Source organism: Mastomys coucha, unplaced genomic scaffold (assembly GCF_008632895.1).
Source record: "Mastomys coucha isolate ucsf_1 unplaced genomic scaffold, UCSF_Mcou_1 pScaffold22, whole genome shotgun sequence".
Lineage (NCBI taxonomy): Eukaryota > Metazoa > Chordata > Mammalia > Rodentia > Muridae > Mastomys > Mastomys coucha.
In genome coordinates this window covers 104,358,873-104,375,574 of record NW_022196905.1, presented here as the reverse complement: position 1 = coordinate 104,375,574, position 16,702 = coordinate 104,358,873, and the positions used below count along the sequence as shown (strand labels likewise).

At 50.1% G+C, this 16,702-nt stretch overlaps 1 protein-coding gene and 1 long non-coding RNA gene across 6 annotated transcripts in view; both read right to left on the bottom strand.

The window, feature by feature from the left end:
• Positions 1-4,235: 4,235 nt before the first annotated feature.
• LOC116068153 lies at positions 4,236-10,586 on the bottom strand. Of its 2 annotated transcripts, none has more exons than XR_004109460.1 (4): positions 10,137-10,585; positions 8,021-8,089; positions 7,090-7,348; positions 4,236-5,455 (listed from the first exon to the last, which is right to left on the bottom strand). It is a non-coding gene; the product is annotated as an uncharacterized LOC116068153 (long non-coding RNA). The 2 variants fall into 2 exon arrangements; XR_004109461.1 differs by lacking the exon at positions 4,236-5,455 and adding an exon at positions 5,728-6,002 and having other exon boundaries at positions 10,137-10,586.
• Positions 10,587-13,545: 2,959 nt separating this feature from the next.
• Pitpnb (phosphatidylinositol transfer protein beta) overlaps positions 13,546-16,702 on the bottom strand; it is a 50,930-nt gene continuing 47,773 nt past the window's right edge. For 2 of the 4 annotated variants that reach the window (XM_031337385.1, XM_031337388.1), the window contains exons 11-12: positions 16,436-16,520; positions 13,546-15,423 (exon numbers count right to left, since the gene is read on the bottom strand). In XM_031337385.1, the coding sequence (XP_031193245.1) occupies positions 16,473-16,520 (48 nt within the window). In that variant the 3' untranslated portion in view covers positions 13,546-15,423; positions 16,436-16,472. The remainder of the gene's footprint in view (positions 15,424-16,435; positions 16,521-16,702) is intronic. The other 2 variants (XM_031337384.1, XM_031337387.1) reach the window with 1 other exon arrangement.

Genomic DNA, 16,702 nt, shown 5'->3' with positions numbered 1-16,702 from the left:
GGGGGGGGAGAAACTCTGACAGGGGAAATATTTAGACGTGCAGTCTGGAAGGTCCAAGCCGGAGCCTGGCCATCCCATACTGGGAAGAGGGTGGTTGGGAGAGAAGGGTGACGCAGTGTGGCCTTTGAAGGGATGAAGACTGACACCATTCTCATTCCCCTGAAGGGAACAGCTGATCCCTCGTGTGTTCAAAGCCAGCTCACACTTCTATGAAGAGTCTGCAGCCCCCGGGGTTGGACGTTGGAGATACCTGGCATTTTCTGGTCAGGCAAGACATTGTTCCAGAACAAAGAGTACAGGGGATGAAGAGCCCCCAGCTCGTCTGGCTGGGCCTGACAGTCCCCTGCTTTGAGCTTCACCTTCAAGAAGACCCCTTCAGTTTTGGGCATATGGGGACAGTTAATCACCCGGTAAGAGAGATCAGTGGTCTGTCATGGTGGCTAGGGAACAGTGACCTTGAGTTCCTTATGATCGTGGGGCCCCTGGCTGCTTCTTCCTGGAAGGCTTAATATGCCCAATTTACACAGTGGGCAACTGAGGGTTGGAGATGTGTGGGAACAGGAGGGAAGGAAGAGACAGGTTGTCTTCTAGTTTATTTCTGTATGTTTTAGACAGGTCTGTCTGTGTGGCCCAGGCTAGCCTCAAACTCATGATCCTCCTGCTTTAGCCTTGTAAGTGTTAGATCCACAGACAAGTGCCTTGTTAAAAAAAAAAAAAAAAAAAAAAAAAAAAATCTCAGCTTCCTTCACTGCACCCCAGAGAGCGAGGCTCTTCCTTTGAGGCACCTGCGTTCAGGAAACACGCCTGAGGGTGCTTGGAGCAAGTGGCTACAGTGTCACATCCTCAGGTTTAAACTGTTGGAGATGGCCTGTCTCAATGCCCGCAGAGTCCCGATCGAATGGAGGCTCAGCAGGAAGGACACCCAAGACTGTGGTGGTGAAATAAGGTGGTGGCATTGTGGCCAAGTACGAAGGAGCCTGGAGGGTTTGGACGGCAGAATAAGAAAGTGGAACTTCATCCTGAGGGGACTAGGGGAGTGTGGGAGTGTTTACCCAGCACTTACAGGGTCAAGTTTATAATTGAAAAGGTGCCTCTAGCAGTTAGCCTGGCAGCCATGTTGGAAGAACAGCTGGAGGTAAGAGGACAGCTAGGAAAGAGCAGGAGACAGGAAACAGAAACCAGGGCTGCAGAGATGGTGGTTACGAGGGCTGCCTTCCCCTGCAGAGGACCCAGTTCGGTTCCCAGGACCCTCGTGACAGCTCCAGTTCCCGGGGATCAGATGCCTTCTTCTGATGATCTCTTTAGGCAGCAGGCAAGCATACAGTACATATACATGCATGCTGGCAAGCATGTGATATACATATACACATGTTGCCAAAACACTCACACGCACACGTCACAGTAAAAACTTCACAGAAGGTGCCGACGGTCTTGTAGTAAGACATAGCCAGGCTCTGGGCTACAGGGAACTCAGATCACCCCATACTGGGTAGAATCCTCTCTGAAGAAAGCAGACGTGGCTGCGTTTAATGGGCGGGTCCTTACCTTTCCTCACTGCTTTGGGTTGCTGGCCCCACTGTTCTCTGCACGGGCTGGATAGCTCTGGGAGCCCCACAACTGAGGTTTTGGGATCCCTCAACCAGAGCACAGAGACTCTCACTACATACATGCCCTGCCCTCCAGACAGGGACGACATAGTCTCAATCTATGCCTCAGAAGCCCCATCTAAAATCGGCTCAACAAACATGGACTGTACATGGCCAGGGAGACTGTCTTGACCAAAGCAGGGGTAGCCTCTACCCTTGGAAAGGGAGAGGCAGGATCCACCTGCTGGAGTCCACGGGGGCTTCCCCGGGTGCTCACTGGCAAGGAAGCAATTCCCTTTCCTACCATTCCAGGCAGCCTGTCCAGAGGCCCTGAAGTAGGACAGTCCTCGGAGCACCTCAGGAATAAAATGATTTTTAACAGAATCAGGTACAGCAGTGTGTATCTAATCTCTGCCACCCTACAGGCTGAGGTAGGAGAAAGTCAGAACCCAGAATCTAAAGGAGGACCTGTCTTTCTAGGGGGCTGCTAGGACTGGCCAGGAGGCCACTTGCACGTTGAGGCTGAGTTTCTATACATGGGATCTCATACACATGGGTTTCGGTAGGAGGGCATCTCCCTGTTTAGAGTAAAAGGGGAATGGAATGTGAGACTCTAGCGAGTCTGAGCCTGTGGTGCCCCTGTGGTGGAATTCTGGGCCCAGCTTTGCATGATGAATTCATTGTGTTACTCCATAACTAGGTCCCCTTTGTGACCTGCGGCACAGGTTCATTTCAGAGAAGATGAAGCTCAGAGAAGCAATGAGACCCCACAATCCAAGAGACTTGAAACAGGGTGACTGTAGACCTGACTTAAAGCCTTGTGTCCTGGAGCTTCTGTGAGTGTGTACCTAGCCCGTGGCTGTTACGTAGTGTGTGGTTTGTTTGGCTCCACCGTCATCTGAATCTATGGATGGCTTCAGCAGAACCGTAGGCTCAACGTACACCAGCCCCTGACATCCAGGCTCTCAGCCATCGTGACAGACCGCACTGAGTCCTATGGAGTGGGACCACTCCCTCCATCCTGCCAGCCTCTCTCATGGCCCATTCCTTTGTGTAGAGGACAATTTCACCACTGTATCAAATGAGACCGTCTGGCAGAGATTTGGGGCAGGGTCATCATGTCAGGGGGTCCCAAGAAGTGACGGGAAAGCTACGTTCTCTACACAGCCTCACTGGCTGCCCGGGGTGCTCAGGTTCAGGAGTGCTAGAGACCTTGGGAGATTTGTGGGTTACACCCAAGACACCCTAATGGGGGACCAGGGAGCTGGGCCATTTGTCTGCCAGCATCCATCTCTCTCCATCTGATGTGAGCTCCCAGGGGGGATAAGATGTGCGTTGTTAGGCAGGCAGGGAGCGTGAGAGAGCTATGTACAGGTGGCTGCCAGGGTAGCAGAGATGTGAGTAGAGCAGTGATAACTCAGTGTTTCCCCACTCATGGATGCCTTCTGCCCTCCTGACTTCCCTCCTACAGCCAACAGGCCCTTACTACACTTCAGGTATGTAATGCTGGCTTTTCAAAATCTCTGTGCCTGTGTCAGAAAGCAGCACAGGAGTTCCCCACCCACCTACCCCCGCTGGGCATAGGACTCTCACTTGAAACTGCATTTTCCATCCAGTCGCAGGGGTTGTTGACTGCTTGGCAATGTTTGTGGCAAATAGGTGACGTGTGTTGGGCCTTGCATAACTGGTTGATGATCTACTACTTTTCTCTTACTGCGAGAGCCCACCACGGTAAAAACATTATCACTTGTAAAACCCATCTCGGCTTTAGAGGTACGGAAAGAGCACTTCTTTGGACAAAGAGACTGTGGTACTGTCCCCAAGTTAAGACACTATTTTTCCTATATCCACAACGCTGGGGATGGACCGGTGGCTGACGTATGTCAGGCCAATGCTTACCATGGAGCCCCAGTCCTAAACCAGGGCACTCCTGAGGCCTATGTTGTCCTTAGCAGGCCACTCTGGTGTCAAGGCCAGTCGCTTGTGCCGTAAATGCCGGGATAAAGGAGAGTGAGCCACAGAATGAACTCAGCCAGTGCTGGTCTGGAGCAATCACTACAGGGCCCACACCCGCCCAGCACCCTCCTGGGCCTCCACCAAGATGATTCAGCCCCAATTATCCCCTAATTGTCTCAGCCTGTGGACTCCCAGCTGGGGCCCTCCTCCCCGAGTCTTGACTGGATCCTACAGGGCTACAGACAGGCGGGCATCCCCTCTGCAATGGAATGCTGCCTTCCAGGCTTTTCTGGGCTCTTTCAAGCCTGCCTCTATTCCTCCCTCTCCATACAAACCTATGGCCTCAAGCTGTTTGTGAAGTTCCTGCTGTAAAGCACTTCTCTGGGAACCCTGGGCCCCTGTACTGTCTCTGCTTCCTACCCGATGACCTGTTTTGGTAGGGACAGCAGTGACTTGTAAACCTCTTAGAGGAACCACCTTACTCAACATCTCTCTCTCACGCAGCAGCAGCAGCAGCGCTGGCAGAGGAATCAGGAAAGACAAAGAGGGAAGAGGGGCTGCCTGTGGATGGAAAAGGCCTCAGGAAACGGTGCCAGAAGTGGAGAACAGAAAAGCCCAGCACACGGAGCTCCACACAAACTAGAGGATGCTCTAGGATCTCAGGGGAGGGGGGTACGATAGAATGGAGGTTTCCATTTTTTCTTGGCCAAGTGCCTTTAATTTGGAACCCGTTTTCTGAACACGTTGATTCAAACTCTGCGAATACTTAGGTATCTAGGAGACACAAACAACATTGCTCTGGGCAGAAAGAGCTCTGGGTTCCTAGTATTTTGGACTCGAGATGTCCAGATTAAGAATGTTGGCTGAGTGAACATACTGATGCTGAAAGATCTCAAAACAGACGCACTTCTGGTCCCAGATATTCCCAGTTCAGGATGCTATCTAGGCCTGTATCCTTTGACAAGTGCACAGCACAAGTCCTGAGGATCTGACTATATTGTTTTTTTATTTATGTGTCTATCTGTGTAAGTATATGTGGGTGCCCTTGGAGGCCTTCTGGAGTTTCAGGCAGATATGAGCTGCCTGGTGCAGGAACTGAATACAGGTCCTTTGGAACTTGGGTCCTCTGGAAGAGTCGCACTCTTAAGCCCTGAGCCATCTGGTTACCCTCTGCCATATAGTTTTTAGGACCCATTAGGGAGGCAGGCTAGGACTCACAGGACCCTCCTGTTTTTATCACCAGAGACCATATCTGAACTTATTTCTCAAGGACCCGTGTCTATGGGTGGGTCAGAGTCCTCATCACTTGACAGCTCTCTCTACTCTAGCTTGTTCTCTCCCCTGCCACACCCCGAAGTCTCATCCTTCCAAGCCATTCACTCTGCACACTTGTAGTCCAGGGTGACAGGCACCACTCCCTTGGTATGTGGCTCTCAAGAACATGAATGGTGTTGCTCCTCTGCCACTCATGGCCACCCTGCAGCTCACCACCTTTTCGTTTCTGAGCTTCACTCTTGCAGGCAGCTGACTTGCTTTTAAGATGGAGATCACAGCCATGGGGGAAGCTCTACCCAGAGGCTCGCACTTCTGGAAGGACATGTGAACCAGTGGGTGCTGGCTGGGAGAGAAGGGTGGTGAGGCACACCTCGGATGGTTCCATCTGGCATTACGCTGACTTGGTCCTCTCTAGCAGCCCGGGCTGGGCAGCTTCCTGCTCCAGCTCAGTGTGGTGTGAATCTCATCTTGTAGCTGAAATTGTCGTTTATATTATGCAAAGTCCAAGAACTTGTCCCAGAATATACAGCCCGCTCGCTGTCTGGAGATTAAATTTCTTCAGTGTGAGCCTCACTCTCCAGTATTGCCCTGCAGTCTGGACCACAGGGTCTGCCTTCAGGGGATCCGGATTTGTTGTTCTAGCAAAGAGAAACCAGAGCCCGTGTTGAGTAAGCTCAGAATCAGATCTCAGCCCAGGGAAACACTGCCAGATGCTTAATTGTGCTCCAATTACACAGAACGCTCCAGAATGGCTGCTCTGGGCAGAACACCACGGACGGCCATTATTACATTTGGACAGCCCTGTTTGGTTGTATGCAAGCTCTGCACTACTGTGCATCTTCTTGAGAGATGCTAGCCTATCCTAAGACTGAAGACAGTGGCTGCTAAACCCACACTTAACAACCACAAAGGCAGGGATCTCCTGGAACTTTATTTACGTCTGGTGGGAAATGCCTCCCTCTTCCTCTCTGTCCACCCGCCCTGTAGTAAGTGCTGAGAAATGCTATGACTAGTCGCAGGAGGGCCCAAAAGGTGGTTCAGGAGACATGAAGAGGGGCCATCGGACTTAGTGAGTCAAGGGAGAAGCCTTGAAGGGATGTGGTGATCATTCTGGGGAACAGGACCAGCCACTGCAGAAGAGACCTGCATGGCAGGTCACAAATTAGCCAGGAGGAGGCAGTGTAGCTGGAATAGAACGAGGCATTATGAGCAGAGGGGCCTGGAGAGCCAGCAAGGAATCTGCGCATGACCTGTTTTGTGGGACAGCATTGAGCACAGGCATGTGACCTCTCTACTTTAGAGTCAGGAGGCTCCTTTTAGGGGGAGGGAAGAGCCTCGGTCAAGCAGTGAGAAAGGGCAGGTCTTCAGAGTTTTCTGAGGGTGGAGACCACAGGATACACGGCTGTATCCAACCCTAGTGCAAAAGGTGTGTCTGACCCAGCCAGGGAGTTGGATTGAGCCAGCGTCCGACTTGGCTGCAGCCTTACCTCCCTCCACCACAGCCTGTGCCTGGAGCTTTAGTTAGCCCACCTGAACAAACATGCTGCCTGCCACTGAAGCCAACAGGCTCCAGCCAGAGGCTCTGGTCCTGCTGGATGGACCCTGGGCTCCTTTTGGCAGCTCCTGATTGGCTGCCATTCTCTTGCCAACAATGCATTTCAGGGGCCCACTTAAAAGTCTTTCCATCTGCACAGTACAGGCAGCCTGAGCGGCTGGAGATGGCATGTGGCTTTGTGTGTAATGGGTAGAGGGGTCGGCCTCTTGCTTTCTTGCCCACCAGCCTCAGTTGCTGAGGAGCCTCTGAGATCTGCCTCCTTATTGCACTATGTGTTCCATCTGGAAACTTTCAAGGTCTTGTTTTGGTTTGATTTTTGGTTTTTTGTTGTTTTACTCTCTCTCTCTCTCCCTCTCTCTCTTTCTCTCTCTCTTTCTCTCTCCACTTCTTTTGGTTATTTGAGAAAGGGCCTCACTCACTATGTTTATCTGGCTGTCCTGGAACTCACTACATAACTAAAGCTGGCCCCAGAGATCTGCCTGCTTCTACCCTGGGTTCTGGGATTAAAGTTGTGCACCACTACGCTTGGCTCTTACTAGCTCCTTTTAAGTCTAATTCCCATGTGTAGAATCTCTTTGATCTAATTTCTATTCAAATGGACCCAAGTCTACCCTCTACACCCAAAGGCACATGAGATGTCAGGCCATGGAGTCACTTGAGACTCACTACTGTGGTTCCCAAACTCATGGGCCCCACCAGAATCACCACAGAACATACCACAATGCAGGACCTTCAGAATGAGCCCCAGAGGTCCTCTCTGCAGATCTAGGGTAGACAGGGCCATAGGGTAGGCAACTGTCTCAGTTTGCCCAGCTCTGAGTGGTACACAGGAGGTAGGGGCTCGGCCAGAGCAGCCCTGGGTAAACGGGGTTGCTGGACCCAGCTGGTATAGGGAGCCCTGCAGCTTCAGCACTCCCAGGTGGTGAGATGCAGACTTCAGGCTTCTCTGCACCCCATGCTGAGGCCCAGGAGGTGTCTAGGACAGGACAGAGCATACATACAGAGGCAGTCAATATCCCCCAGAGTGAAAGCAATTCTCCCCTACCCCAAGATCTGCCTCTGCATCCTTCAGCATGGCAGGTGAGCATGATCAGTAACAATTAAAAAGTGTTGATCAGCTCATCTTAGTGGGGACAGCAGACTTGTTGGTATTTCAGGGGCCAAGTTTCCCAGCAGCCCCCAGCTGGGCACAGCTGAGCTTCAGCTTCTGGGAGCTGCAGGGTATTTGGAATAAAGGCTCAACCTTGGAGAAGTATTAATGAAAATGTCACAGGCACTAAAGTCAAAGCAGATGTGAAGCCAGCTACACAGGCAGACCTAGCTGATAAGAAACAGCCCAGGAGAGAATAAAAACCTCTTGAGATTAGGTCAAGGACAGAAGGGGGGAGTAGGCACCCAGGGGTCCCTCATGGCAACTCAGGGGAGCCTGTCGTCCCTGCAGAACAAGCTGACATTTCTGTGCTGCCGTGTTATATATTGACATCCCGACAGGGCAGCGTTTGGAGGCCTCCACATCAGCAAATAAATATTACGTCTCCATCTTCAGCTAAGCAGAGCTGTGGTGCATTCCTATTACTTCATGTGGATTAACCATCTGGAAGTTGAATCAAGCCACAGAGTAAAGAATGGGATCCAATTTTGCATTCACCAAAATAAGCCGTACTAGTCTCAATTTATGGCAGATGGTTATGCAGTCTCAGCGGGCCAAAGAATCTCTCTGCAAAAGAATAAAGTTCATGCCAATTACTGTAATAGGAACCGGTACAACAACTGTGTGGAGCTGACTAAGATCGCAGTGATCGCTGAGCAGCTCGTAAACTGTGGGGGGCCAGGGAGCAACGGGCACCCAGTTAATTCATTAAGATAACGGGAGAAAGAAAAGCACTTGCAGTCATAAAGCAGAAATGTTTCCTTGCAAAATGGGAGATGGCTGAGTGGCTGTTGTTGGGTCACGCGTGCCACAGGCAGGGGGAGGAAATGGTTAATGGCAGGAGGCACGCTAGCCAGGAATGGGTTAAATCCTGGGCTGTTCTATTCCATTCATTCAAAGCAGACCTGCGGGCTTTCTGGTCTCAGAGTCTGGCAGGAGGCCATTGTGGGTGGAGCCTGGGGGTGAGTGGCAAGAATGAACTGGTGGGAACATTGCAGGGGCCCCTAATGCCTTTGAGAAAGCGTCTTTGGCTGCAGGAAGCTCAATATGCCTGGATGTACTTGCCCTAACTGTCCATGGCAGTCTGGGGAGAAAGAACACTTTGGGTTCTCCCTGTGAGAATGGCTTCCTGTTCCTGCTTGCAGCTCTATAACCTGTGTGCCGGTGGAGCTGGGGGCAGTCAGGCTACAGCACTGCTTGTCTCCTATGCAATGGCCCAGTGTTTACATCTGCCTTTAGATGAAGGCTGCTGCATTCTTGTAACAGGGTGACCAATGGTCCCTGTTTGTCCCGGACTGTCCTGGTTTTAGCACCAAAGTCTGGCCTCCTAGGAATCCTTTGTGTGCTGAGTAATGTGCCCAACCAGGGCACCAAGTGTAGTTTTCATGTTTCCTTGTCACAGAGCTATGTTCCATGTTGGTGTTGACTATCCAGACTTCCACTGGCGGGACACCAAGGCTCAGAGGGGTCAAAGCTTCATTTTTGGGCCTATGGTTCAGTAAGGGAGTGCGGGGGCAGGCATCGGGATGCATGTGTAAGACGCCAAAGCCCTTCAGCCACCATGGCTTCTGGCAGAGTGTGAGCAGACAGCTCCATGCTAACACTCCAAGGGTTTCAAGCATACTATCAGGAGACAGGCAGCAACAGTAAGCCCACGGAGCAAGCATGGGGTCACCATCTCATGCCAGCCCTTCCCCATCTCCCAGCATCCAGAGATGATGGCTGCTGCATGCCTGAGTCTTGGGGTAGATTGAAATGAGGTGTGAGATCCAGGGTAGTGAATGAAGTCCCACCATGGACAGCACTAACATGCACCTGTACAGGCCTCAACCTCAATCTCATGGGTAGAAAAGCTGTGCCTGTCACTCAAGAGGGGCTGAGAGGAAGACTGGAATCCCACTAGATCCCATATTAACAGGATCCCGAGTTCATGGCCCACCAGATGCCCAATAGGTACCGTTCCCAGCCAGGTAAGGCAATGATGGGCAGGAGTGTAGGAGAGGTAGTCTCTGGTAAAGTGTAGCCATTGCTCCACCCAGGTATTTACAGGACAGGCTCCCCTGCCACCGCAACTGCTGTTAAGCATACTTAGAAGGAACATACTACAGGCTCCTGGAGACCCCTCGTGTCCACAGCACTGACACAAAGCCAGCTGGGGGTTGAGCGGAGACATGGTACCACTGAGGCAGGAGGGCAGAACAGTTGCCACCCCTTCCATATTAGTGAGGCCTCCAAGTGTGGAGTCTTAGGGTTTCCCTGCCACCAAGGAGCAGTTCAGATGTGCCTCATAGGATTCTATGAGGCAATGTTATTAAGATGTTGATTATCAGTGGTAGCACATGCTGACAATCCAGTATGCAGGTGGATCTTTGAGTTTGAGGCCAGCCTGGTCTACATAAGAGGGCTACACAGAGAAACCCGTCTCAAAAAACAAAACACACACACACACACCATGCTGAGTGGCAAGGCTGTTCTGCCTTTATGCAATCCACATGCTTGGAGCTCCGCATGGAGCTGGAGATTGGGAGTCTGGACAAGCAGGTGATCTGCAGGACCCTTGATCAGAAGGCAAGCTGCCTCCATTTGTAGCAGATGTACAGACAGTGGAACCTACCTTACAGACATCGTAAAGCTGCAAAGCCAGTGTGGGGTTTACTTGGATGGCGCAGTGCTGGGCGGCATTAGCGTTGTTTTTGAAACCAGATGATGCCTTAAGAGAGACAACTGTGGGGAGAAATCTAAAAATCTTTTAGCAAGGTGTCACCCAGACCATGTGGGGCCACGCCCCTCACCCTGGGATAGATGTCATCACACACACCTCTCTGTGACACCAAGGCTATCTGTCTGCTACAGGGGCAACACGAGGCCATTGCACAAGACTGTGGCATCGAGATCTCAATGAACACCTTGGTCTTTTACAGAAAGCTTGCCAGGCCCCAATCTGTACAACCACTGTGGACCACAGCTGTTCACGGATCCTCTCCTGCAAGGACACATGGGTGTGGAGGCTAGCTGGCTCAAACTGGGCACAGCAGCACCTCTGGGTGGGTTACGAAGTAAGGCCGGTGCTCAGATGAAGCTATCAGCGTTCAGGGATGCAGGGAGCCATCTTGCCATGGGCCATTCATAGTCAAAGCTTCTGTTTTACATAAATAATAATGAACTGCTCCTGTAGGCCACGCCTCTGTTCTGCTTCTTCAGTGCCTCCAATCATCTGAGGTGTAATGTTATTTTACTATCAACATACAGTAAAAGATCAATGCACAGGCAACATGTGAGGCATTTCAAAGCTTCTTGGAAACTAAGGCAAACCCCCCAGAAGTCATGGCATCACCTAAATCAAGCCTAGGTCAACAAGTTGGGGGCATCACAGCACACGGCCAAGAATTTAATCAGTATCGTCTTTGGTGGCTTCTGTGAACTCACTGGAGTGCCACCCTGCAGCTCTGGGTTTGTGCTGGCTAGAAAGGAAATGCTTGCTACTCTTTCTCTGAGTACCACAGATAGGGCAGCATGCCAGCACCATCAGGATAAAGGCATCTAGAGGCGACTCATTCTGGACCTCACAGGGGTTCCAGAAAGCAGCTTGGGGCTATCCATGCAGGGTCCTGCGCTTCTGACCCTATGAGGACAGCTTTTTTTGGCCACACACTATATGAAGGTCATTGTCTGTTTCTGCACCAAGTAAAAACGAAGAGCTGTCACTGAAAATGTAACACAAAGCCTCAAATACTGCACTACCTTGAAAATTTAAAAAAGGGGGTCGGGGCTGATACAGGATTCTCTAGATAGCTCAGGCTCAACTGAGATCTTGCCTCTCTCCCGAGTGCTAGATTTGCCAAGCTGTGCACCACCATGTCCAGGGAGCTTGTTGTTTCCTATGAGATTTGTGGTCCTCTTCCTGAGATGAGAGGATCAGAAAACGTCTTGGATTGAAAGACAAAGGATGGCTGGATCTTGCCTATATCCATGAATACCTTTTGAGACTCGGGGAACTGGCACCAGCCAGGGTTCCTGCCTCGAGCAGCTACGGTGATGGGCTGACATGCTGGAGACGCTGGAGCTTCTGGCTTTGGAGCCCAGGGAGGGAGGAGTAAAGGGTAGATCCAGGCTGGTCGATAGCTGCTGGAGTTGCTGTTATAGGTTCCTTCTCTACTAGACCACAAGACTAAGGTGCCTATGTCACTAGAGGTGGACGTCTGCTGTGGGAGAAATGAGGTTCACTCATGACTGAAACTTCCACGACGAGCTGACAGAGGGCACAGCTGACACCTGCCTCTAAGCCAAAGTAGGGTGTGAAACGTGAGATTCAAGGGCAACATCCATCAGTCAGGAGTGATGGCCAACCAGGACTAGAACTGGCAGAGGCTGCTCCACAAGCAGCAGCTTCCTGAAGGAAGCTAGCACCTAGCCCAGGCCTTCAAGGAGGTGGCTACTCAGAGCTCAGAGTCTCCTGGGAGAGGCCAGGGATTCTCTGGGCCCCTTTCCTGCTTTTGAAGCAGGGATGCACAAAGACCAAGCCACAGAAAAGTGACAGGTGGGAGGGTGGTGTCTGTAAAGGTTTCCTTCCATTCATTTTCTATGGTTTTCAAATCGGCCTGCAGTGTGGCACTATTGGACAGATGAAAGGGTGAGCAGCAGACAGCCTGGCACCCCAGGAAGGTCCAGGTACATAGACCGGTCTAACATTTCCCGATGTAGCCCCTCCCCCCCCAAGATGTGAAGTCAGCCACAGCTGCTTGTTTCTACATCAGATCATGCGGCCAGTATATGAGCAGGTCTGTCCCAGGTATCCCACGGACAAGATGGGCTAGGACTTGGTCTCCACTGCTCTCCTTCCCGGCTCACACCAACCCAAGTTCCTAGATTCCTGCAATTCTACAGACTGGAGATTCAACGCTTGCCTGTCTGTGGTACCACTGACCTGAGCAAAGTCAGCATGTTCTCCATCCAGAGGCCCGGGGCATTCCAGTGTCCTCACAGGAGATGCTGAGGGGACTGGATACCTCTAACCTCCTGGACAGGCCTGCAGGGGCGAGGGAGTGGGGGGACAGTGGGGGAAGTGGACGCATCCAACACCATGTTGAGGGGACTGGAGGTCTGAGCAGCCTTAGACACAGTGGGAGGCAGTGTGGAATGTGTGTGGAACGAAACAGAAGGTTCAGTGAAGATGGCTGCCATCTGTCAGAAGGGCACAGATTCCCACCTGCCTAGTGGCTTGAGAGTTGGACCTGCACCCTCCCCTGCAGAGCAGAGCTCTGAGGTCTCAGGGCTCCTGGGGGTCATAGCTGCTGGGGCCTGCATACAATTTTGATTTCTTATTTCCCGAGTGAATCTGACATCTGCTCTCCAACACTACTCCTGAAGATGATACTGCAGTAACTTGTGTTGTCCTGTTCCTATGTCTTCACTAGACTGAACATCTTTTCATGCCTCAGAAACTCTGCTGAGAGCCAGGTGCCTGGTTACAAATACTCGGGTTGACAAATGCAAGAGAGACACAGGTCACCATGCACACTAATGCTGCACACCAACACCAAGAGGGGAAGCACAAACACCCTGGAAACACGGTGCACATAAAGTCCGATCAGGCTTTCCCCAGCGCTTAGCGTTGCAAGCGTACAAAGCAGAGGAGAATGCTGTTCTAAAGGCCAAAACATCCCAGAGCCACATTCTTGGGACAGTTAGGTAGGACAGCAAAACCTGACAGAGCACTCGAGAACGCAGAGTTCTCTGTATCTCTTCCTTTAAAGATAATCTTTTGCCAACTCTGAGGCTAACAGGACCCGCACCTGAATTTACTCAATTCCAGTAAGGGCAGGAAACCATCTCAGAATCCACGTGACAATCTGACTGGCACAGGCCCACATCAAGGACAGACACCTCTCAGGAGAAGCGTGACAGCGGAATCTTTTATCTTTTCAAAGTGGGGTTGTGAAAACCAGAACTCTCAAAGGCCAGTGGTGGCCTGGGCTATCCCAAGCATGTGGCACCAGGCAAACAACCATACAAGCACACAAGCGGCATTTTGAGATCAAATTTATTTTGTTTCAGTTTCACTTACTTTGTTTTACTGTAATTTACACAGGAGACTGCCAAGTAAACCAGGTACTTTACATTCACCACACATCCCTCAACCTCCACAGCCGTTAGAACAACACAAGAGTCCTAACCATGTTCTGATTTCCTTGTGTGCCCAAGCTCCCAATGAAACTATGGATGTCTTTTGAGTTGGTTTCACTAGGGAAGGCTGGGCTCTCCAGTGCCAGGGTTGGAACCCAGGGTTTGTTGCTGAGGATAACTGGGCAGTGCGATGCAGTGGGAATCTCTGCCATTGCTCCCATAGGACACAGGGCAGGGCGGAGGGAACATGAAGGTCAAGCCTGCCAACAAAGGAATCACCACTGTGCTCAGATGGCAGGGTGCTGTGTTCTAGGGGTGGAGGTTAAAAGGGCAGTGTGTAACCTGAAGGATTCAACAGTGTGATTCTGGTCGGGGTTCCAGGGCTAACAAGAGGACAGAAAGGCATCAGACAGAAAGGTAATTAAGAAAAGAAAAGCCTACCTCGCTACCGCTCCTTTCTCTTAAAAAAGGAAAAAGCAGAGATGGAGGAGGAGGAGGAAGGGGAGGAGGAGGGAAGAGGGAGGAAGCAGAGTCAGCAGCAATGCTCAGGTCTAAGCTGGGCCTCAGGATGGTGACAGATCTGTGCCACACTCAAGCTGCTCCTAGCTCTCCATTAGCATTTCCTCCTGGCTTGGACCGCAACAGGAAAAGAGCTGGACGTGACCACTCTCCCACCCTGTGAGCTGAGAGCAATACAGACCATTCACATAGTCTCCAGGCTGTAATTCCATAAAAGCCATTTCAGAAACAAAACTCTACAGAAGTGCTCCACACAGCCTGCAATACCACTCAGGTTAATTGCTTGATCGCTGTTTGCTTAGCCAGAGTCTGAATATTGTCTAGTGTTTATTATAAATCACAAACCGTCATCACTGTTTTTTGCTAGATTTGATGTAGAAAAATACTTGAAATTCAAAATACAAAAATCCAATAAAAAGTGGCAATTTTTAAAAAAGGATTTCCCCAACCCTTGGGCAAACCAATAAAGAGCTTTAGACTCCTTACTTGACAGATATTGTTGGATTTGGCTGGAAGATAGTGGCCACCCAGAAATAAATAGTTATAAATACATCCAGAGTTTACATTCCAGAGTCACTGGAGTATCTAAAAATTTGAAGAAATCTTTCTGTAGGAGTTGTTGCTGATGGAATGAGACTAAATGTGTGTATATGTGGTGACTTGAAAAAACAGAAACATAACTAAAGGCCGTACACACTGGTCCACACCTGGCATTCACGAAGCACGCCAGCCAGCACCACAGGGCACCATAGGGCAGTCCGTTTGTCCATCAAGGGCATCATGTTGATGATTATTAATATCTGTTCCAGGTATATATATTGAAAATATTTTCTTTAGTATTTTTGTTGAAGACAGGTACAGTACTTTGGAGAAAATGCACTGTTCCCTTCGATCTTTACATATATATATGTATATATATGTATATATATATATATATATATATATATATATATATATATATATATATATATATATATATATGTATATATACACTTATGTGTGTATCTAGGCCTGTAGCCATGTGTACTTTACATACAGCTACAGACATACACACACACACACACTCCCACACTCACAAGTGTATGTCACAAGTACGGGAGTATGTGTGTGCGCTCGGGTGTGTGTGTATGTGCCCATGCATGTGCACACGTGTGTTCAAGTTGTCAGAGGCACACACTGGAAATGTCAGCACTGAGACGCTGGTGGCTTCAGTCATCACAGGCCGCACTGGTCCCCCTCACTTGTCCTTGACTCCGTAGCTGTAAGAAAGTAAAGAAATACACAGCAAGTTAAGCCACAGACTCTCCTGAGAGGCTCGACATGGAAAAACTTTGGTAGAAAATGTTACCCACATACTGAGCCCTAAAACTTTGTTCTGTTTAAAAAGATTCTGGCCATACTAAATGCAAAACATTTTGTTTCATCACAGGGAAAAGTAAATTTGAAGCAGGAACAAATCATAGAAAGTTAATAAAGTGACACAACTAAAAAAAAACCTTTTTAAAATGAACATGAAATACAGAGAACTCTGGGGAGATCTCAGAAGTATTCCTCAATTCTGGTATGACAAAGCAGCCCCGTCTCATGGCAGAGCACCTCTCGCTTGGGAAGGTGGCATGGGGAAGGCAGCTCCACTAAGGGAGCAGCAGGAAGCTGAGTCAGGTGTGGCCCGAGGCCCACGGCTGTCTCGTACACACCTGCAGAAAACATGGGCGCTGCTCTCTCTGCCCGAGTCTATGCGGTGCATCTGGGTGCTCTCTGCAGCATCTATGGAAATGCCACTTGGCCACATAGGCTTTGATAAGGAACACCACAGAAGAACGTTAGGTGTACAGGGTAAAGCTAACTGCAAAGCAAACTGTGCCACACGCGGCACTTTACACTTCAGGTTGTAACCTCAGGTTGTAACCTACTGAGGTTGGCCTCATGGTGTGGCGAGAGGAATCCTGGATTTCCCTAGGAATGACAAAAGGCTCTATTGAGAACGATGTCTACTAATTGGCTGGCTATCAAAAGGTCAACCAGCTTCCGGGCCAGTGCCACTAAATAAGCAGCTACACTGACAGCGGATGGAGACTGTTAAATTCAATCTGGCCCACAGAATGACCCAGTGAGACACACACAGGCTCACGGTTTCTACAACAGACATCTATTCAATTCTAAATGTAGAATCCCGTCAACACTGGCAAGAGCCTGTGTGCTCATCAGTTAACTCCCCATCACCAAAAGGCACAGGCTTTTAGATACTCTTTTACCCGGGTCTTCACTTACACAGTTTGATAATGTCTCTGACCTACAGGGGACTCATCTAGGCATCAGCAGCCGACGTGCCTCGGACGGAACCCTTCTTACGCATCTAAATGTAAAATAAAATCATGAGCTGCTAAAATGATTCTATGTAGGGTTAGTAAGCAAGTGGAGAGAAAGGGACTAGCAACAATTACAGAGACTACCTGCTTCTCATGTATCCCCAGAAGGGATGGAGTTCTGAGACCTTCAACAAATTTATGGGGGGGATCCCTTTAACAGCCTGGAAAG